The following is a 23,835-nucleotide window of genomic DNA, read 5'->3' as shown; positions in this document are numbered from 1 at the left end:
TAACTTTATAAGAGCCACATCCGTCTGTCAGTGATTGACGAAACAAGTTGATCTCTCTCTCTCGCTACGTTCCAGTAATTTTTTTAAAGTTTGAAAGTAAATGTCGAAAGGTTGTAAAGAAATGGTGTGGAGGTTGAAGTTTGTTATGGATGATTAAAGAAGAAAGACTGTGAGATTTTCTTTTTGAAATAAAATGAAAATGTTTAAATATCAAAGTAACAATACTATGAAAATAAAATAAAAAGAAGTCGTAATTCCTGCAGTAACAATTTGATCTTGGTGTTTTGAGTGGCTCCTGAACTATGTACTGACTCGACATAAGGTACCAAAATCCTGGTCACCACCAGAAGTGGTTCTTTAACGCCCTAAACTACCTACGTTTATTCGACTGGTGCGGTCCCTTGTTATTTGTGGTAGTGAAGTTTTTGTTTACCTTTTACTGGACACTCATCCGCTGTGGCTTCATACCACTGCAAGTTCTGTTGTTACACACTTGCTGTTGCTACTTTTGTTTAATTGTCTGGCGCCTCTGTTCCATTGATGGGCGCTTTGTGCTCTGCAAGTCTGTCTTCCCAATTCACCAAGATTATCTAAGGAGAGTAAGGTTGACCATAACGACTTTAAAAAAAATATATATATATCACTTCGAAAAAAGCTAAAACAAATTGTTAGGGGTCGCATCTCGGCCGCATGAAAGGTGCCAGCACCTGATACTACAGGGGCGGCGGGTGGAATTTGAAACTGGTGAGGCGCGTGTGCAGAACGAATCAACGTATGCGAGCGGTTCTCCCCCCCCTCCCCCCCCCCCCGTGAAGAAATTTTGAAAAAATTGGCATCTTTTTGGTGCGATTTTCAGCACCATTTCTGTGATAAATGGACTAAAAATTCAGTTCTTCTAGGCATAACATGAACAAATCTTATTTGCTTTTCTCGTGCTCTATTAGTATCCAAATTGTCACACAGAAAGCCTTAAAATGCCACACAATCATGATGAAAAGTTGGAAATGTCACACAGGCAAACTGAAAACTTGTCAGCTTGCTATGAGACAACAGACTCGGTGCCTGTTCTCACCGTGAGTGGACATAACCCCCAGGAATTCGAGGAGGTGAGGAGGACACGGCTTGTCCTTAATTTATATAATTCTGGCGGGCATGCCCCGCCCAGGCGACAGCAGCAAGTCATGTAGGCCCGTGCTGGCAGGAATTTGAAATGAAAACATCCTGCCTGCTGCCACACCGACTTGACCCTTTTGCTTTAATTAGAGTCTCTAGCCAGCTAGAATTGTTGCTGCAGCCGGGCACCAAATTTAAATAAACAGTACACTGAAACCACGAAAAAGTCACACAAACAATGTGAACCTTTGGCAGCTATGTCTTTTTTAAATCTTTTGTGTTGATACACAAAGCAGTGATCGATGGGTGAATTCTGACCTGCATCCTTTACCACCACATTTCTCAGTAACAAACTCCTCTGTGCCCCGTTTTTGATCAGAGCCCCTTCATGCTCGCCGCACACCCTGCCAAATCAATCAGTCCATCCCAGCCATGAACTGCAACGTCCACTACGCCAAAGCAAAACCGACTGGCAGCATACCACTCTCTCATCAGCACCGATACGTGTGATCTAGGCCTGTTTAACATAGGCAGATGGCGATCCATTAGCTCTTATGTTCCTGTCACTAACAGCCCAAACCATCTCCCAAGCATTTTATACTGCATAACTAACTAAACAGTGCCACAATAGCATACAGCTAGAACCCTCAAGACCAAACAACCTTGCGTCTACACACCGAGCTGCCGAGCATTTACTTCCAAGTGCAGCCGAATTCCATGTGGCACTAGTCAGCCCACAGCTCTAAAAAGCCTTCTTTGTGGCAGTCTTAGGCCAGAGAACAGCTAACAGGCCAATACCATACATGCACCGCATACCACATGTCTCCTCTGACCCTAGGCATGCAGCAACCGAGCACAAGTGTGCGTGGCTGGGGAAGGTCAGTGAATTTTTCTGACTAGCCCAGTCTTGCGCACTAGTGTCTCAAACCTCGGTCTCCTAATGGGCAGGCGGGCGGACAGCAGCCCTGCCCTGCTAAGCCAATCCATCCTGGCGCTGCTGGAGCAGCGTTAGGCTTGGCTGAGAGGGGTTTCCAGCAGTGACGCGGCTGTTCAGTGTAGGTGCCAACGGGAACCCGGAGCAGAGGTGGCGCGGACCCGGTTCCGGTCAGATACGTTTTTTTAATTTTAAAACGCCCCCACTCCCACACGGATCTAGCTATGTTCTGCCTGATGCGTCAGTGTTGTATTCGAGTGCGTAGCAGGCGGTACCATTGAGCGGGGATTATGCGAGCTGCTCGGGTTCGGCGCCTCTCTGTGTACACGAGATGGTGTTTACAAATGAGCCTCGAGCACTGACAGTTGGCCCATGTCAGGTATGCATAGCTCGCTCACATCTGTTTTTCTCGATGCATCCTGGTACTTGTAGTTTTGTTTATCATGCATCTTAAATCCCCTGGATGCTATTATAAATTCGTGGTCTATGACTGAAGAGAGATTCCTTTTACAGAAGGTCCGGTTTCTATTTGCTTGACGATTGTGGCTCAAGGAGACGGTCCTTCTAATAATGCCTTCCCACTTGGCCAATGCTGTGTGATCTTGGACAAAATACTTTTCCTGTTCTACAGATCCCAAGCCTGTTTAAATCTGAAGTGGTTGGAAATGAGCTAAAAACTAGTATTGCGTGCTGTAGAAATGACTTGCCATGTAATGGAGTCACTTGGGAGCTCCGTGGGCAACATCTGCAGGAATTCCTAGCTTTTTAGTCAGCATCCCTCTGCATGTTTGGGCCTGTCAGCCCTATAGACAGACATACCTAGAAAGGTATGTCTCTTAGGTTCCTTAATGCAGTTGCTGGTGGCGAGGAGGTCAGGACCCGACAAAAGTGCCCCACACGAGATGGGGATACATTGAAGGACGCCATGAACATGCTATGCTGTGCAAGGCAGACCCATGTGCTGCGCCTGTTTGAGGCCCGTGTATGCTGGTACACGAGTATCCATGTGCAGTGTGAGGTCAGCAACGTGCATGCTTCAGGTGCAGGCCAGGTGATGTCTTCAGATGTACAGTGGATGTTCTGACTTCGAGAAGTACAGGTTGCTGTATTTGCACATGAATATCCGCCATTCCTGTTTGAAAAAGTATAGGTTGTCGTGTTTGCACATTAGTGTTTGGAAAAGTACAGGTTGTTGCATTAGCACATGAATATTCACCATTCATCTTTGGTTATTGCCGCTGCACAAACAACAGTCTATTTAAATTTCTCAAGCCAATAATACTGACTCTGCTTATGAGCTTATGGTCGCCTTGCTTTCATGTTGCCTGAACCCCTCTATGTATTATTTGAGATTATGCGTGGTTATCCAACATGCAAAGAATTAAGTGCGAGAATCCCGACACCCTGCAGACCACACTCTCAACACTGACATTTGTGAGGGGAAATTCCACGGGACCTACCCTACCAGGCCCCACCTGACCCTTTGCTAAAACCCACAAGTGGCAGACGTGATGTGATTGTGCTGCCGAACAGCGAGATAGATCAGCCTCACTTCAGGCCAACCAAGAAAATTTGTCTTCGCTGCCTGTGGGGCAGTGTGCTGTGTTTACTTTCTCTGTTCTAGTTTAGGGTCAGAGGAGACATGTGGTATGCGGTGCATGTATGGTATTGGCCTGTTAGCTGTTTTCTGGCCCAAGACTGCCACTAAGAAGGCTTTTTAGAGCTGTGGGCTGACTAGTGCCACATGGAATTCGGCTGCACTTGGAAGTAAATGCTCGGCAGCTCGGTGTGTAGAAGCAATGTTTGGTCTTGAGGATTCTAGCTGTATGCTATTGTGGCACTGTTTAGTTAGTTATGCAGTATAAAATGCTTGGGAGATGGTTTGGGCTGTTAGTGACAGGAAAATAAGAGCTAATGGATCGCCATCTGCCTATGTTAAACAGGCCTAGATCAAACGTATTTATGCTGATGAGAGAGTGGCATGCTGCCAGTCGGCTTTGCTTTGGCGTAGTGGACATTGAAGTTCGTGGCTGGCAGGGACTGATTGATTTGGCAGGGTGTGCGGCGAGCATGAAGGGGCTCTGATCAAAAACGGGGCACAGAGGAGTTTGTTATTGAGAAATGTGCTGGCAAAGGATGCAGGTCCGAATTCACCCATCGGTCCCTGCTTTGTGAATACCTCAAAAGATTTAAAAAAGACTTCTCTGCCAAGGGTTCACATTGTTTGTGTGACTTTTTCGTGGTTTCAGTGTACTGTTTATTCAAATTTAGTGCCCGGCTGCAGCAACAATTCTAGCTGGCTCGAGACACTAATTAAAGCAAAAGGGTCAAGTCGGTGTGGCAGCAGGCAGGATGTTTTCATTTCAAAATCCTGCCAGCACGGGCCCCCATGACTTGCTGCTGTCGCCTGGGCAGTGAATGCCCGCCAGAATTATATAAATTAAGGACAAGCCGTGTCCTCCTCACCTCCTCGAATTCCTGGGGGTTATGTCCACTCACGGTGAGAACAGGCGCGGAGTCTGTTGTCTCATAGCAAGCTGACAAGTTTTCAGTTTGCCTGTGTGACATTTCCACATTTTCATCATGATTGAGTGGCATTTTAAGGCTTTTTGTGCTGCAATTTGGATACTAATAGAGCACGAGAAAAGCAAATAAGCTTTGCTCATGTTATCACATAAATGTCCGCATTTGTCCCCTTTTGTGTAATCCAATATTTAGAAACAACCTTTACACTCGTGCACTGTCTCTGAAGTGCCTGCGCTAGGTCCCTACTCTACTAACCTGAATCCACAGTGCTCATGCCTAAAGTGCCAGGCCTGGCAAAGGTGCCAGTTACATAAGACAGATCCACTTAGAACCTATATGATGGACTTACAACTTTCCAAGTCTCTCCTTCCACCACTGGCACAATGGTGCTTACGGCTGTTTACATACCGTTTCTCTTAAAGCACCGCCCTCCGTGAATTGCGATCAACCATTGGAAAGGGTAGAGCCAAAGCAGTCTTGCTTAGTACCCTAGCCCTCTTCAGAAGTCAGACTTGCTTGGCAACCCAGAAATTCTCTGAAATAATGTATGAGTTTTCTTTTATGAATGCCTAGAAGAACTGAATTTTCAGTCCATTTATCACAGAAATAGTGCTGAAAATCTCACCAAAAAGATGCCAATTTGAAAAAAATGTCTTCACGGGTGGAGAGCCCCTCCCCCCCCCGATCCCCCCTTTATTGCCGTCGAGCTCGCTCGCTACGCTCGCTCGCATACTTTGATTCGTTCTGCATACACACCCACCAGTTTCAAATTACACCAGCCGCCCCTGTATGTATGTGACTGGTTCTTTCAGGTTTCTTTTTAGACTTTACATCTGTGTGTATAGTTCCATGCTTCCTTCAAGGCAATGCACTGGCTGTGTTATTTACTGTGCTACGGTATGTCTAGGTTTCTATCCTAGACGACTTTCATCCTATTAACATATTTAATGCTGTTGTGTCAACTACTGTAGACGTCTTCTTCCTCCTTGCAGTCCTATCACTTTAGCTCTTTTTTCAGTGCTCACTCTTTCCGCACCAGAGTCTCCTTTCCTGGGCATGGGAAGATCTGCTTGAACAATCCATGCTTTTGTTCAATAGGCCTCATTCTGATACTTTTATTTCAAAAGTGTTGGACTTTTCAATGTTGTGAACTGTTTGCAGGCCGGAGCCGCCTCCTACGAAGGAAGTGAGCGCATGGGAAGGCCAAGAATAAGGCCTTACCAGAATTCTTCTCTTTTTAGTAAAGGTCAATGTGGGTCTACTATGGCATCTTGCAGTCTGTGAAACTGGGCCATTTTAGATACAATTGCAAAATGTCAATTTCGGAATAAAATAGAGGTATTGTTTTGGCTATCAAGGGAAAACTAAACGACTTTCTAGCATTTAGAAGTAAACTAGGATATTACAGACACTAGCTCTCAAGCCATGCTTGGATGGGTACTTTAGTTGCAGTGATATTCAGCGCAAAGTTGCAGATTAAACTTTCAATACTAAAACCTTGTTTTTCCCTTCTTTGAGTTGTGAATTTCGAAATGCTGTTAAGAGTACCTCTAAAGCAACTGTGTTACCAGACTACAATGCCCTCTGATTTTATGCAAATATTTGCAGAAGCTTGAAAGCAGGATTCATGATTCTTTGCTTTCAAAGTAAAATGCTCATAAAAAATGAAAGCAGGGGGAAAACAAATTCGCTAAACTACTGTAAAATTTCAGGTACCATTTCTTTGCAGCATCATTTAGTAACATGTGTTGATGCATGCTAGTATTTCCCCAAAATATGGAAAATCCGTGTAACCAGTTTCAATAAGATTATGGGAAACAAAAATAAACATGCATTGGCAAAGCCAGTAGGTCTGAAATTGGTGGTCAGCTTTTTAGTTTTGTCAATGTGTGACTTGTTTTGGCATAGTTTTTGTAAAACCTTATTCGTGTGGGAGCTGCCGGGCCCTCACCATTATAACAAACATTGGCTAAAGCAAAAATTGTTTTTGGTCTTAAAAAGCACATACTGCCACAGTAGTTACTGGCACTGAAGAAAAATACTTTGTGTGCCAATATGCTCCTTGTGAAAGAGCAGAATGCTGTCACTCACAGTGAAGCCACCCGATACAGAGAGAGAGACAGAATTTTAATAAACGCAAAAGGTCATGGTCCACGCCAGACCAAATTAGGGGCCAATTTATTAAAGAGTCTCAAAAGTGCACCAATGGTATATGTCCCTGCATCAAGTGCAGCTATACAGCTTTCGTGAATTCCCAAGAATGTACAGAAGTAGGACAAGAAATAGTACTCCTAGAAAATATTTGTCGACTGCATTTTAGCATGAGCAAATATGCATGTGTAGATTTGCTCATGCAAAAGTTCACTTTCCTGCCAACCATTTTTTTCCCAACTCTGGAAGAAGGTTTACGTCTGCCATTATCAGGAGTAAATTTCAAATATTTCACAGTATGGGAAAAGATAAAAGAAGAGTTGTTGAAAACCCTTAAAACATGCAAGTTAGTAGGTTTGCACAGACTCAAAATGGCATTCTAACCCTGGAACTGTTGCTACCCACTACATTCAGCCCCAGTATGTAGATTTGTGGAAACGCGGCAACATAAGGGGATTGCAAGTATTCAAACACTACTATGGTATGAGCCCTGGCATAATCAGAGAGGCTATATCAGAGCTCTTATATAATGAGATTGCTGCCATAATTTGTCGCCACACTACATGGCACCAAAGGGACAAGTGGATTTTGTTACAGGACAAGTAGAGTTATGAAGCAACCTGCCCCATGGACAAGTAGATATGTTATTAAATTCCACACCCCTGCACAGACCTTCAAAGCTTTAAATACCAACCTGGAATCGACAGATGGTTGTAAGAAATTGGGTTATTAGTTGAAGGGGGTACATACCCCCTTCAACTAATAATCACAATCCTTGTCGGGGTGAACAACTAAAGTAACTAAATAAACTGGACCTCAACCACCTGTGTAGCTTTGGCACAGAGCAGACCGGCTGAACTCCAAGCCAGTTTAAGTATTTATGTAGTACTAAAATAGTAATAAAGTCAAAATGCAAACCAGTAAAAATCCCTATACGAATTAAGAAAAATAGAGTAAAATGTTATAAACAAGTTGACACCAAAATGACTACAATCCAAGAAAGGGAACTGGAAACAGGCATTTTTTAAGTTTTAGGTAGAAATCGCACCAAGAAGCACAAAGTGCTAATGATAGTTAATGGTCGCTGTAGAACAGGACCTACCCACAATTTGACGCTGACTGCGATGAAGCACAGGTCCGATACACACTGGCCTGATCAGAGATTTTACCTTCTGACTTTAGTCCTTTAAGTCCCAATCCACCACAGAAGTACATGTCTAAAGCTCAACAGGACCTCAGGGGAGGGCCTAGAGACTCTCATGATGGCAGGCAGAGGCCTACAGGTGCGTCCAGTCCATGTACAGTTGCCACTGGCCAGTTAGGCAGTTGCAGGAAAACTCCTCCTGTGCTGTTTTTCCCCATATCTTTAACAGGAGGGCAGCCTTATGACCCTTGAAGTCTACTTTTTTGTCCTGGGTAGGAGAAGGAGAGCAGGTCCAATCTTCTGGGCTCTTCACAGGGCTTGGATAGCAAGCACAGTCCTCTTCTGATCTTTCACTGATCCAGGAGTGGTTCTGAAGTTGGTGCCTGGAGATTACACATTTATGCCTCGTACAAGCATGTGGGTGAGAATTGCCCCCTGGGGACGTGCTAACCAATGGGGTAGGGGTCCTGGGGCTAATTCTACCTACTTCAGGCATTTTCAAGATGGCTGAAGTCTTCGGCCACACTAAATTTGAGCTCACGTCGCTTTGGGGATGTATGTAGAGTGCACTATGGTAATCTTAGTGGCCTCCTACATCTAACACTAAAATCTAGGTTTAGACAGTCCCTGTACCCCTAAGAAACTAAGAGACAGAGGTCTGGTATAACGCAGCTGAATTTTCAGAAATCAGACAGTGGATATACCCAAATTGCTTTGGCATTTTGTTTCCCTCCTTTAAAGTGCACCCCAAATGAAAAGATAGAAGGCCCCACCCAAGTGTAAGTTAACATTTTCCTGTGACAAGAGAGGCCTCTTTGAAGTACATTCTACGTGTCTTATGTAAAGCCACAGCAGGCCTGTGATGCAGGATATGACATTCAAGGATGATCTGGCACTTTTATGTAAAAAAGGAGCCTCCCACCCCCTTTCATATTGCGTTCGGCTCAGTGGGGTTATCACTGTCCATTCAGGTCAGTGTATTGTTTTGCTCTTGTAAACCAGTTCACACCTCATTCAGACCTATTTAAATGCTAATTATTGGTTGGCGGAAGTGAGAGAACAAAATGCAGATTACGCTTCTTGCTGTGTCATGCAGGGCAAAGATAACTTTTTCAGAGTTACCTTTCTGTAATATTTAGAACAAATCCAACTTCACCATTGAATTGGAATTTTGAAACTATTAAACTGTTTAATTATTTTTTTGCTAGTGCCATTCTTCAGATACAAGATTAGTATTTAATATTGCATCCCAATGTTTTCCTAAAGAACAGCCAAACCTGCTACAGTGGAAATAGCTTTGTTTGTATTTTCAATGTAAGGACATGTTTAACATTAAACATTTACATGTCCTACTTTTAAATTCAATGCACCCTGCCTTTTTAGGTAATAAGACGTAGTTAGGGTGACTTATAAATATTTAAAATAATTCTTTCGACCTGTCATGGGGGTGATTTTCACAGGTTGAATTAGCAGTTAAAATAGGCACAGCCGTGTTACTGGTGGCAGGCCTCCCTCATGTTTGCCTTGTCACCGTGTGGATGGGGCAATTGGTGCTGTAGTCCACTTGTGACTTTAACTTACTGGCCCTGGGTACAACTTGAGTACCATATACTAGAGACTTGTAGCTAAATTCGATATGCCACTCAGGAGTATACCAGTTTTATCATGCTGAAAGGAGGCACACAAGCACTTTACCACTGGTTAACAAGGGTAAGGTGCACAGAGTTCTGTAGGCAGCAAAAATAGGGTTCAGCTAAAAGGCAAAAAGAAATCAAGGTGACCCTGTGGAAAGGACAACTTTACAACAATGGTCGGTCTAATCCAGGAACCAATGTATATTTCATTTTCATTTGGTAGTGTCACCATTTATGGTAAACGGTGGCTTCCCATTGAAAATGAGGCTTCTGTGTTACCGCCCTTTGTCCTTTTGGGACGGCCCATCCGGACTGGATCGCCTGCTTCACGGCTGTCGTGAAGCAGTTTCTTATCGCAAAAGGCGTGTTATGTAAACAAGCGCTGCGATCCAATCCGGATGGGCTGTCTCAAAAGGAGACAGGGCGCCGCGTGTGTATTTTTGCATCGCGCTTTCACTTTAAAGTGAAAGTGCGATGCAAAAATAAACAGCGGCTGACTGGCGAGCGCTTGTTCTCTGATTGCTCTGCGAGGCCGGCTTTGATGTGATTTGTTTTCTCTTTGCTCATTTGTTCCCCTCCATAGACTGCAGAGCTGCTGGGGCAGAGCAGAGCGGGTTCGGCTGCGTCAATTCTGGTGTCGTGCACTCACCCCGATAGTTGTCCATGTGACTCGCGGGCTGCACCATGAAGCGCACTGGCCACACGTCCAGGAAAGCTGTTGTTCGAATATAGATGCAGAATTGCGGGAGGTGGCCACCCCTTGCAAGTGCTGCACGTCACCAGTCCGGCATCAAATGCGCTTCTTATGATGATCACAACTGTCCCAATCACCTCAAGGGCTCCCGTCATTAACACCTGGGGTGGTCTTTTAAATTACTAAGGAAAACATGCCGGACTCTGATGTGGAGGAAACTTCCCTATTTACACCCCCTTTCTGAAAGGGATGTGAAAAATCAACACGGGCCAGTGTATTTTTTAACGCCTAGAAAAAAGCAGCATCCTGAAAGCAGTATATTCACATTTACCCCATTAAAAATGTGTTTTAATGCTGAGCACAATCGTGATCTCGCTGTCTCTTTCCTCCATGCGAGTGTCCAATTTTGCTCGTTGTGATCCTGTGTGTGCACTTGGCAGCTCCTGCTCCTTTGACATGAAAATGCCACCTTCCTTGTTTTTCAGTGTTAATGCGAATTGGGCGTAAGGTGCTAACGGCGCGCATTTGTTTCTCTGCATATGACGTGTGCTAAGTGTACATTTGTCTGTGGGTGCTGCTATTAGTCATCCGTACATGGCATTTTTATTTGTTTTTCCACGTCCTGCTGCGGAGGGTGTGCGGTGTGCTGTCTGCTGGGTGAATGTATTACCACCAAGTGGCTTGAAGGGGAAAGAATCACAGTCTTACTTTCCTGACATGCCTCGGACTATTGCAGCCCGCGTCTACAGGAGGAGAGGTAACGATGGCACGCATTCAGTCGCCACCCTGATTTACAATTCTTGGAAATGACCTTTTCTTGTGCAAGGACAGTTATTGCCTGTCAACCGTTCACCCAGCACTATGCACCCAAACACGTCCTGCTGCCATCTCCTAGTGCACGCCCCGAATTGTTTGCAATCAACGGCCTTCTTACAGAAACCGTGCTACTCCTTTTCTGTCCATTGACCACTTCCCCTCACACAATCTGACAGGGCTTGAATACCCTTTTCAGAACTGCCCGGGTTTCGTTTCTGTCCCGCACTAGACCGACGCAAAACAAAAGCACCGCAACGCAGATATAATTGGACTGAATATTAATTAACTGCAGTTCTCGTTTAGAATGGCGGTTTTAGTTGCAGCAAAGGAGCCAACCTTTCCCATCATGCAGCTCTTCTTGGCCCCAGTGGTCTTCATGCATCTTTAAACACCGCGTGCTCTGCCTCCCGCTCCCTTCCTGTCTCCCTCTCCCTTCCTGTCTCCCCCTGACTCCCTCTCTCGGTCTTCTTCTGCCTCTCTCGGTCTTCTTCTGCCTCTCTCGGTCTTCTTCTGCCTCTCTCTGTCTTCTTCTGCCTCTCTGTCTTCTTCTGCCTCTCTCTGTCTTCTTCTGTCTCCCTCTCTGTCTCCCTCTCTGTCTCCCTCTCTGTCTCCCTCTCTGTCTCCCTCTCTGTCTCCCTCTCTGTCTCCCTCTCTGTCTCCCTCTCTGTCTCCCTCTCTCTATCTCCCTCTCTCTGTCTCCCTCTCTCTATCTCCCTCTCTCTGTCTCTCTCTATCTCCCTCTCTCTGTCTCTCTCTATCTCCCTCTCTCTGTCTCTCTCTATCTCCCTCTCTCTGTCTCTCTCTATCTCCCTCTCTCTGTCTCCCTCTCTCTGTCTCCCTCTCTCTGTCTCCCTCTACCTCTGTCTCCCTCCCTCTCTCTCCCTCCCTCTCTCCCCCTCTACCTCTGTCTCCCTCCCTCTCTCCCCCTCTACCTCTGTCTCCATCTACCTTCATCTACCTTCCTCTACCTTCCTCTGTCATCCTGTCATCTCCCCTTGCGTGTGTGTCAGCCGGCTGAGACAGCTTCCCGGGCACACCGACAGCCACACCCGAGCACTTCACAGGTCTTTAAAAGACCATTTGCATGTTAATTGTTGTATTTCACCTCTTCTTAGGCCCCGCAGCTTCACTCTGACTATCCCTGGAACCGCCCGGCCCCCACAGAGCAGTGTCAGAGTCGCGCTGGTGCAACCGGCAGTGTTTAGGAACACTCATTATTATTATTATTTTTTAAACACGGGTCCGATGTCTGCAAGGTCCGCGGGCCGCCAAGGAAGGCTTGCCGGGCCGCAACCTCTGTCCATCACATTGCTTCCGCACCTCCCAGTGCAGCGATCACGGCCCTGCCCTTTCCCTGCGCGCGCCCCCTGCGCCCCATGCTTTTGTCACGTGCAGCCACGTGCTACTCCTTGGTGTGAACTTCCAACAGCCAGCCTGAGCCAGCGACTTGGTAAACTGAAACCCGCAAATTAAGAGCCCCGATGATCAGAAGCAGCCCTCTAATTCAACATGACATACTGCAGGTAGACAAAACAAGGACCAGAAAATGATTTATGGATTTTTTGCGGTGTTTTTGCGGTGTTCTGAGCAAATTAATGCAACATGAATTAAACATCCGAATGCGAGCTCTATCATTCGTAATATCCAACTATCTGCTGTGATATCACACCCACACTATGAAACACCGGGGCAGCACAAACACGCACACAGAGAGGCACATCTTCAAAGTGGTGCCCGGTCCACTGGTACACACAGCAACACCCAGATAGAGCAATACAGCAAGACAAACTTAAGCCCACATGCACACACAAAGATGCACACAGGCGATTGCACACTTTAAGAGACGCAGATGCACACTTGTAGAGCTACATTATAGTTGTGCATAATTGAGTGCCATGAAATTTGTTGGCGTAAAAGCACTAATCTGTGTGCAGGTATAGCTAGCAATGAGTCTGTCTGTGGTTGTACACTCTGTATGGTGCTAGTATCACTGGATTCTCTTGTGACAGTGTGCTGGCATAGTGCACACTTATTCTCTATGGTGCTCCTGTCAGTATAGTTGTGCTCTCAGTTGTGCCAGTGTCTTTAGCTTTGTGAGGTTAGTGATAGTGCCCGGCTAGTATAGTGAGCACACGTTCTCAATGGTGATTCTAGCATCACAGTAATCTCTGTGCACTCTGTGTTTGCATAGCCCTCACTGCTGTGTATGGTGCTAGTGTGTTGCTGTTGGGCTCCCGGAATTCTCTGGTGGCAATGTGCTGGGATAGTGTACATCTTCTCTAAATTGTGACCAGTATTGTTATATTTGCGTTGTGGTGGCAGTGTTCTGGTATGAAGTCCAGTGCTGTCAGTATATTTGGGTGGTGGTGTGTGCTGTCGCCTTTGATATCTTTGTACCCCCTGAGGTGGTGGCGTTATTATGGTGCTCTCAGTGGTGGTAGTCTTCTGGTATGCAGAGCAGCCTTTATTTTGGCAGGTGCTGCCATAGTGTGTTGTGCAATCTTTGGTGGTTGTGTGCCCATATAGAGCACTCCCATTCCCTCTGCTGGTGCTGTCAGTATTTTTGTGCGTGGTGGTGGTAGTGTGGGTGCATAGGTGTTAGTGTTGCTGCTGGTCCTGCTGGGTTGGACACCACTACCCCACTTTGGCTGGTTTAGCAGCACCATTGACGGCTGTCTCTGCCCTCTGTTGGTAGGATGATGTATAAATGCAGTAACACCTAACCATGGCCGGTGTCTCAGTGATGCAGATGATGGTCCTGTGCCGCTAGGTGTCGCTGCTGTGTGCGAACACCGAGGCGTGATTGGTGATAAAGCCCTGTTTCATCAACTAGGTGACCCCGGCAACATGTTCGGGCCTGGAGGTCAGAGCTCACGCTCTTTGCTCTTGAAAAGCAGCATGCGCCACATGCATAAGATACTAGGGAACAGAATATGCTGCGCCTGCGCTACTCGCTCATCCAACTGATGTGTTCTGAAAGCTGGTCATCTGCATTTCAGGGGAACTTTTTTCAGCATCAGTCCACTAACTTACGTGCATATTTGATTGCCTTAGGCGCGTGGACGTGTTCTTTTATTCGCCAGCGATCGTGATGGTTGGTGGTGGTCTTGAGTAACACGTGCTTTGACCTGAGCTTTATTCAGGAAGTTAAGCCCACACGTTTAAATTTGAAGTTGATTTTCTCTGATTGCGCCTGTAGTAATTCTGTCCTAAAGTCACTAGCGCTTACCTTTGGGTGCCCTAGCTTGTCACCTTTGATCAGCCATATTGGTGGCGGGGCATACTACTTACATAGAGATGGGGAGGCACTGCCCCACGGTGCTTAGTGTTGCCTTATGCGGGCGTGCTTTCACCATCATTTTGTCACCAGATGCATGGGTTCCTGCAAAGGAATTTCAGTTCACGATGAGCATGTACACAAGCTCACACTATGAGAGCTCTAAGGTTGATTTACAGCAAAGCCAAATAGCAATGGAAAATACTAAACAGCAAACACAATTCCAACAAGCATTGAAAATGCAATAGGTCTCGCCTTTGATTAAGTTAAAGCCATTTGCTTTGCTAATGGTATTGTATAGCAAAGTAAATGGCTTTAACTTAATGAAAGGCGAGACCTATTAGATTTTCATGCTTGTTATAAATTTGTGTTGGATTTCTTTTGAGTTGTGTCAATCACTTATCGGCCATGTTGGTCCTCTGAAATACTTAACACATGTTCCTCTAGTTAAGCCTGACTGCTCTGTGCCACAGTACCAGGACAGAACTAGGAATTTATTGGTGTGAATTCAAAGTACTTGTTTGGGGGTAATGTAAAGGTAATACATAGTGAAGCCTAACCAGCCTTACTGCATTATACCCCACCTTCCTACACTGAACAATTAACATGCATGCGTGTGTCTATCGCTAAAGATGGTATATTTATTCAATGCATTCTTAGAAAGGAATTGATGAGCAATCTTTACAGATAAATCTGGTGTACACATTTTACTGGGTCAGAAGCTTCAGTCCTCTCAAGATTCTCTTGATTGAAGCTTATTTGTTGCCAGTTATTTAGCTGGAACAGTGCTGGTGTGTTCAGGCACCTCCAAGATATGTGGAAGTTGTGGGATAGATATTGGGACATCAATACAGGTAAAGAGGATGAAAGGAAGTCTTGTGTTGCATTAAAGGTATCTTAGGATACAGTGTAGTAGACTTGCAAGGAGTAGTGATACTGAGACTAATGGATCCAAAGCAGAGGCAATGACTGTCCCGGGTATAGCACCATTGGAAAAGGTGGAGCTGCCTACTCTGCGTAGGTGGTATGACCGACTGTAGAGCCTGCTTTCCATGGTAAAGATTTCCAATTACCTGCATGTTCAAATTGAATACTTCCAGAGGATATGAGACCTTCAATTGGACATCTGACGAGGATTGATAACATGATGACACGACCAATACATCTTTGAGTTCTGGATACCTTATTCTTTTATTGAAACATTTCCAGAATATAAATCTTGCTCTACTACCAGACAAACAGAGCTGTGGGGTCTCTAGGTAATGTAAAAAGGAATTAAAAATTGATGCCTGCTCCGTAAGAGGAATGTCTTGGCAGACGGATTGCATGTGTGTGGAGGGTAAGGGTGGAAATAAGTTGACTTTAGCTATAGGTAGTATTTTGAAAACTGTTATATCATGGTTAATTGCCATTGTAATATGTAAACATTGGATCAGCGTGTTGCTCATGTGCTGATAACTACGTTTGCTGTATCCAATGACGATGAATGCAATTTGATGAAACCTGTTCAACCAATAGAATCTTTTACGGCAAAATCTGGTCTAAGTTCCTGGCTTTGTTTGGCATGGTTTTGAAGATCTGGAAAACTGACATTTTGGTAGAAATTACTTCTACCCCAAGACCTTGCTCTTCCACCTGTACAACATCTATCTACCTGTCTTTGGTCCATATGCCGTTTGTTGACCTTGCATGCTTGAAAAAACGAAGGAATTGTTTTAACCGGTGTAGAGATGTGTGTGCTGCTCACACACACGGATATGCTTACGTAGAATAAATAGGCGCATTTTAACACAACTACATTTTAGAGAGGTTCTCTTGAAAAGCTGGTGACATGCAGGCAATTCCCAGTTAATTGTGAAGGAAGGACATCAGGTTCCTAGGACATTTCAGCCCCCGTTAAGGTGTGTGCTTTTTAATTCAAGTTCACTACTTGTGTGTGTCTTCTGTGCTGTAGCAATTATTAGGCCTTTTTTGTGTTTTGCACTGTTTCTGAGGATTTCCTATTTGTTTCATGTTCAGTACTGCTAACAAATGCCTGTTTTTTTTTTTCTTTCAGTATTCCGTGAGAAGCCTCCTCTTCCTCCGAGTCGAGCTCAGTCTGTGGTGCGTGCTAGGCCCTCTGCTGAATACTCTTATAAACAATCTATCCTCAAGCTGCTACGCAACCGCAACTTCATCCTTCTCATCTTCTCATATGGTATGTAAGTGTAAAACGTTGATAAATGAAGGGGGGGAGTTTCAGAGAAGATCAGGGGAGGACGGTGATACTGAGCGAAAATGCCTGTGGACCTCAAAATGGCTGTTCGTAAGATAGCAAAATGCATGTACGATAAGTAGACTGTTCATCAGGCAGGACATTCGCGTTCTTCAGCAGGGCTTTGGGCATCAGAGCACAGTGGTCCTCAGGATGGCTGTCCTAATAAGAAGAGACTTGTGTTCTGTGAGTGGGCTGTTCTTGGGAGCGACCACACGTGATCTCAGGTTCTTGAGTGAAGTGGTTAATGTTTCTCAGCACCTATTTATTTGGGGTGTTTGTGCAGTGACCACGTTACTTGATAGTTGTTGCAGCTATTTAAAGCACCAAAAGAAGAAGTTTAAGTGGAATGTGATCTAGGAGTGGTGGCACTCTTGTTAAATCTTAGTCATTGGGGACAAGTGTGTTTTCTGGCCTCTCCAAAATCCTGGACGTTGCCTTCTGCTTTGAATGAGTATGACTCTTTACTACGCGATTCATTACATTGCGTGCCTTTACAATGCAGTTGTTACAACGACCACTTTGTTACAACGCAGTACCATTACAACGCAAGTTGTTAAACGACTTGCTCTAGATGATGCGCTGGACTTAGGAATAGTATGATTTACTATTCCAACTCCAGTGTGTGCAATAGTAGGGAAGGTGTTGGAATAGTAAATCATACTATTCCTTAGTCTAGAGCGCCATCTAGAGCAAGTCGTTGTAACAACCGCGTTGTGAAGGTATTGTGGTGTAATGTCCGCGTTGTAAAGGTTGTTAACCATTTTGAAATGGAGAGGGTGAAAATTTGAGAGGGGGAGCTTTGAGTGTAGCGGGATCTTTCCCAGATCTGGTTCTGTGTTGATGGTGAGGTGGGTAGCAGGTTCAAGGGTGGCCGGCCACTTGGTATAGTCTGCTTGGGAGCAATTGGATGAACGTGCTCTAGAAGCCCCATTGCCTTGAGAGATGAGGGATAAGTCTGAATCACATCTGACCCTGGGCCAAATTTGTATTGAAATACCGGCTTGTTTTTTGGGGGGGGGTTTATGCTGCCACTTCAGGTGTCCAGTTACATGGCGATTTATTTGCCGTATAGATTTTGAAGTTGCTGTTTTAAAGGGTTGAAGTGATATTGCAACATTGTAGCTGCCAGGTGTTTGAGCACTTGGAAAAGTGGTGTTTTATTCCTCTCCTCTTCCGAATCCACAATAATAAAATGCATGGCACAACTGAAAGGCTATTATTTAAAAATAATCACTTAATGTGAGGCCAGATCCGTTTTTTTTAGTTTTTTTTTTTTTATTGCAAGTATATGGTGTCTGTTTACTTGGCTCAATGTCTTTTTCCCTTTCTGTTGTAGCATATGCATGCAATAACTAAAGAAGAAAGAACCATTAATCCAGCTTGGAAAGGCACTTTAACAATGTTGTTCCTAAATGGTCTCCGGGTAATCGATAAACGTTATAATGGGGCACATAGACCACATGTCAAGTGGCCATTTTGGATTCCTTTTGCACACATTGGTGTGAGCAGCTCTGGGAATGTGCTGCTTTGTTTTGAGAAAATGCAAAGGCGTTTGAACCAAAATAAATGTGTCACCATAGCATTATTTGGCATGTGCGCCAGTGGCTTCTAGTTCTTAATGCCGAAAGTAGCTTGCACTCACATCGGTATTGTAGAAATTGTAGTAATACCATGTGTACTTTTACTGCATGTGTTTCCAAGGACGAATCCTCAAGATTTGTTACCACAAAAAACACAAAATTATGGATAGATGTGGAAATTTTTGCAGTACCACCATTTTTCATTGCTGTTCTCTGTTCTGTAGGTGATTTGTAACCCTGCAGCAATCACGTATACAGGTCTTTCCTCTTCAAAGAGTATCAGTAATTTTTGGTACATACTTAATGCACCACAATTACCTTGGTCTCAGGAAGGGCCTACTTAGTGCCTAAAGTCCTTCAGAACAGTTCCATTTTTCCAGCCACTAAAATGCTTCAAATGAAAGAAAATGGACGGCAAGTGAATTGTAAGTGTATTATACCCTTCTAGATCAGGATAGTTAAGTACAGACTGGATGATCTGGAAGCAGCACTAGAGAGGCTATTTTTAGGCCCAGTGTGTTTTCTTCAGTGCGGTTATTCACCTGTAGGGAGCCAGCGTGGGTTAGTTCTGGTCCACATTTCATTGGTCATTTCAAGAGCACCTGCTCGCTGGAGATGACCTTCTCTTCACAACATAACACTGTTTCATTGGGTCGAGTGTGCGCTTTGTAGAGTTTTTTGCAAATAGTACCCATTATGTATGCGCTGCATTATTTTAAAAATACATTTCACATCCACCGTACCACTTTAGACTAAATTAAACTCCATTCATTGTTAGTGTTAACGCGTTTTTTCGTAAGTGCTTATTAGCCTCTTATGAGCTGGCCTTGGGCTGTTTAACTTATCAGCCAACACGTGATGTTTTTTAAGAATGTAGCACTTTGGTTGAAGTTCACGTACCATATTAAAAATTGCAGTCAATGAGAAAAGGTTAATAACAACCTTCATACAATTAATTGGCAAACAAAGGCAATGTGCTTAAAATGGCGATAATGAATAGAAGTACACTGTGGTTAATGTTCTGGAGGTATCCATAATCAAGACCAAAAAAACAGTTGTGTGCGCAACCCAGGTATGTTAAAACTTTATTCCATAAAGTACGGAGACCAACCGCTGCAGAAACTGGTCTAAACGCGCCCCGTGAAATCTACGCTAACAGAGGGCACATCTGGAACTCCATTTTTTAGACCAGTCCTCGTGGATACTCATAACCACTTAGATATAACGGAGGGGATTTTTGGCTGAATGTTTGAATCCTTGTTGTGTTAACTTTTCAATCACATTTTGCTTCCGCTCACTACAGCATAGAGAATGGGATGATGGGTCAGCCCACTTTACCCATTGGCTCCCTTCACTTTGAGTGACTGAACAAAAGCCTCTGCACATAGTTCATATCCACTTAGAATAGTTACTTTCTCATCAGTGACAAATCTGGCTCAGTGTACATTTTTATATTATTTATTTCTGTTATACAGTAGTAAGTGACCTTGTTACATTGTAGCTGCCATCCTAGAATGCATGTTGTGAGAAGTTGGCCTGATATATGATGTCACTAATTCTAGTCTACACCTTGTATCAGTCCAAACAACCCTTATGGTGATTGGTTGTAAAGTCAACCTTATACACCATCTATCCTAGTGGTAGCATGGACAAGAGCAGTCTTAGGCTAAACTCTGAATGGCATGTGAAGCCAGCTGTTATACCATATGTAATCCCTTGAATACCAAATGAAAGGAAACCACAACAGATATATATAAAAATAGAATGTATTTATTCTAGTCAAACCCTCAGCACTCTTTATGAGATTCGAGGTAATTACAACACAGTCTTATTTAAGCATACATTAAGTCACACAGGTAAGTAATACAGTTAGGCCCTAGGGGCCACGCAAACCATATACTAAGTAAGTGGTATAAGGACCACTGTCACGAACACAGGATAGGCCTAGGCCTAGGGAATCGCTGGGGCTACATTATACTACCAAAGGTTAGGAAGTGGGAGGCCCACGGGATTCAGGTGCAGAGTGGAAACACTCACGCGTAATGCCTATAGTCGATAGAAATAAAGTTATTAGAAATTAACAGTTTTAGGACACTTCTGGTATAGCTAGGAAGTCGAGACTCGGAAACTAGACCCTTGGATAGTCAATACCCTTGTGAGCACCGAAATGCTCAAGTTACCTAGCCCACGGGCTGTGGGTGCATAGGTGTGAACTTGCGTCAGGTTTCGTCGTTGACTCCTATGGATGCCTGAAGGAAAGTTGCTGACAGGCAGTCAGTGAAGAGTGTCCGGTGGATCCCAAGGCTGGGATCAAGAAGAAAGGAACCTGCAAGCAGAAGGGACAGAGTCTAGGTCACCAGCCAGGAGCCGGGAAGGAACCAGGAAGGAACCAGGCGATGTCGTGAAGATGCAGGTGAAGAGGTGAAGCTTGTCGCAGCAGTCACGGGTACCAGGAGGCGTCGAGGACGACCAGGACCAGGAGGTGAACTGTCCCACGAAGGCTCTTGCTGTCGGCGGCGTTGAAGTCGAGTCAGGACCCAACAAGCCTTGGCAAGCGGAACCCACGCAGGATGGAGGGCTTGCTTCTGGTGCAGACCAGGAAGGTCTGGGGTGCTTCTCTTTCACAGAGGAGCGGGTGCCAGTCTGGAGGAGCCGGACCAGCAAGTGGAAAACAAAGGTTCGTCGTCGCAGAGGTCACTAGCCAACGTGCCAGCAACCGGACAACACGTCGAGCAACTCGGGTGCAGAAGGGCCCCACGCAGAACACGTGAAGTGTGGGGAGCTGGTCTTCTTTGCAGATGGTGCTCGGAATGGGGGCTTCTCAATTCCCCAAGCACAGCCTCGAGGGAGCCTTGGAAGTCGCGCTAGTCAGGTACTAGCCACTTTTCCCAGGTCGCCGGTCCCACGTCGCCTCCACGGGTCTCAGCTTCGCTGGAGATGTGGATCTGGGTCAGAGGTGTCTGGAAGTCTCGGCGCTGGTCAGTCTCTGCAGTCGTCCCTCGTAGGATCAGTCGCAAAGCAAAGCAGCGGTCGCTGGATGGTGCCTGGTTGCCCAGGGTGGTCACTCCTTGGCCACAAGGGAGATTTCTTCAGTCTTCTTCCTGAGGTCGAATGTCGAAGGTCCAGAGTTTCTGTACAAGTTGCAGATTCAGGTTAATCTAATTTAGCAGGGCTCAGCTACCTACTGATATACTGGGCTAGTGGGCTGGGCTACCTGCAAGGTCCCTCCTATGGGTGGGACCAGGAAGGGGAGTGGCTACACCCCCTTTCCTTTGTCTAGTTTCGCGCCAGAGCTGGGGCTGGAGTACCCCAGCGCCGGTTTGAACTGGACTATGCATGGGACACCTTGTGTGCCCCAGGCATGTCTCATTCCTTTCAGCCCTCCCTGCCCCAATGCACTAAAGTCTGTCTGGGGAGGTGCTAGCACCTCCCCAAGCAGGAAACCTATTGTCCAGGCCTCCCTGGCTGGGAGGGCTCCCAGCTGCAGGAGGTCAGACTCGTGTCTGTGGCAGCAGCATCCATTTTGTGATGCTGAGGCTTTGGTCAGAGTTAAACAGGAAAGTAGGATTTTAACATGTCTCTCCCTCTAGAAGGGAGGAATAATATCCTCATCACCAGAAATGGTATGGGGGTATTATTCCAAAGTGTTAGACACCTTACACGACATGTTTTGATAAAGCCAAACCATAGTTACCATAACCGTTTAAGATTATAAGGCACTTTAAGAGTATATGGTAGGCTATATCATAGAACAGCTATAAGGACATGGTTCCGAAAGCTGCAGACAGGCTCATCTCATGCTAGAGCACATCTCACATGTTACCAAGCACTCTGCCTCCAGGATTGTTAAGGCCTGCCATAGGAGTGACTGATAGGTACACATGTGTCTATTTTAAGGGTAGATATAGGTATACTATATCTAAGCAAGGGATGATTACACGACCTTGCCCCAGCTGAGTGATCAACCAGTTGTGTCTGATTGGAAGGCCAGGCCAGGGGTGGCATAATACATGCTGCAGCCCCTGGGAGGCCTAGGGTACACCTATGCCCTGGGTACCTAGGGTACACTGTACAGGGTCCAATAAGGTGATCCTTACCAATTGGGTATGTACCTAGGGTACATGGAGTCCATTTTAAAGAGAGAGCAGACAGCCTGAGACCCTGAATGGCAGGATCTCAGGCCAACTAAGTCGAAAAACCAGCTAGACACTAGCCAAAAAGTTGGGGGTAACCATAGTCAGATATCCACCTTCCTACACATGTTACCTTTTTCAAGATCTTTTTGTTAAAGTACGAAACCTATTTGTGTATTTTTCCCTCAGGAAAATTCTTTTCCTAGCCATGACAGACACTATATTGTTCTTTTTTCCTTCGTGTGGCGGTAAATAGTATTGGAAGAACACAAACTTTGTATGATTTGCTGTGTAGACTCACAACTTCCCCATTATTGGATTTTTAGTTAAAAAAAAAATGTAACTGTTCTTTATTGAGGTTTTACAAGAGTATACAATTTTGACAAATCACTCCAGCATGTTACAGCATTGCAAAATACAATTGCTCAATTGATTTTAAGTCCTCACAAGCAGTTTTTCTATAATTCGTTCTACCCATCTGGATGGTGGGGGGAACACATATTACCCCTATGTGCATTTCATTTACCCCATATGTTGTTCCACTTCGTGGGGCAAACTCTGCCTTCGTAGATGGTCTTTTCCACCACCATGGACCAGTCAATGTCTCTCTCCCATATTGGGGAATGATCTGAGATTCCCTTGTGCAATGTCACACTTCCCTAAAATTAGGCACTTGGTCAGCCAGAGCTAGTTAGTAGTCTATTTGTGACTGGCTGTTGTGGGCCCCCGAGGGGAATGTGTATTGTAGCGATTATCGATTATGTGCTCTCCATACGTCGGCCAGTCCCTTAGCCGTCAGGAAGTCTGCCAGTCCTGAGTGGTCGCCCGGGTGGCACCTAGGGACATGGCGATCTTTTTGATTGCAGAATGTCGTATTGAAATCTCCTCCCACTAGTAGATCTCCGTTAGGCAAGTTAATTATTAGCTTGCTTAAATCCAGCTGGGCTATGTTATGGAGTGCAGGTCGGATATAGGCCTGCCCTGTGTATCCGTCCATGTCTGTTTGACTATGAGGGGGGGAAGCGCTTATTTAAAATTATTCCCATCCCTCTAGACCCCGAAGTATATGGTCCGGTACGGCCTACCGCCCCCTCCTCCCTTCTACAGTGACAGAAACCATTACAATCATTTTTGTTTGGAATAGGGGGTCGTCGACCCCCTATCGTATTTTATTAACAAACACACATTTGCACACAAATATATAATTACGCAGAAATGACAAGACAGGATTCGGTACATTTGATTCATTCCTAGCTTTAACCAAGCTCTAATACATAATGTTCCTATCCTAGTCTAAACATATTGCTGATCACATTTCTGCGTATTCCTTTTGGGCCTACGGCAAGGTCAACACGCTGGCCCCTCCCCCTTTAATCCAAATTGTACCGCGCACCCTAACCAGAGTGCGCATGCGCAGGGTGCCCAGCTGACCCGGAAGCACTTCCTTCCAGGCAACCCCCATACGTTCAAGACTTACTCCATAAAGGGGCCATGCAGACAGTGCAGCTTACTTACGCCCGCGTGCGGGGTGGCCAACCAGCCAACGGAAAGCGTAACCCCCCTTTGGCCCCGCACC

General features: G+C 45.3%; 1 protein-coding gene across 7 annotated transcripts in view; it reads left to right on the top strand.

Moving 5' to 3' along the window:
* The window catches only part of FLVCR2 (FLVCR choline and putative heme transporter 2), a 612,292-nt gene that overhangs the window by 269,827 nt on the left and 318,630 nt on the right, over positions 1-23,835 (top strand). For all 7 annotated transcript variants that reach the window (XM_085626721.1, XM_085626718.1, XM_085626720.1 and 4 more), the window contains one exon: positions 16,346-16,486. In XM_085626721.1, the coding sequence (XP_085482847.1) occupies positions 16,346-16,486 (141 nt within the window). The remainder of the gene's footprint in view (positions 1-16,345; positions 16,487-23,835) is intronic.

This window comes from Triturus cristatus, chromosome 9, assembly GCF_964204655.1.
Source record: "Triturus cristatus chromosome 9, aTriCri1.1, whole genome shotgun sequence".
In the NCBI taxonomy this organism is placed as follows: domain Eukaryota; kingdom Metazoa; phylum Chordata; class Amphibia; order Caudata; family Salamandridae; genus Triturus; species Triturus cristatus.
Note: the sequence above shows the minus strand (reverse complement) of the source record. Positions and strands in the feature narration are given on the sequence as shown.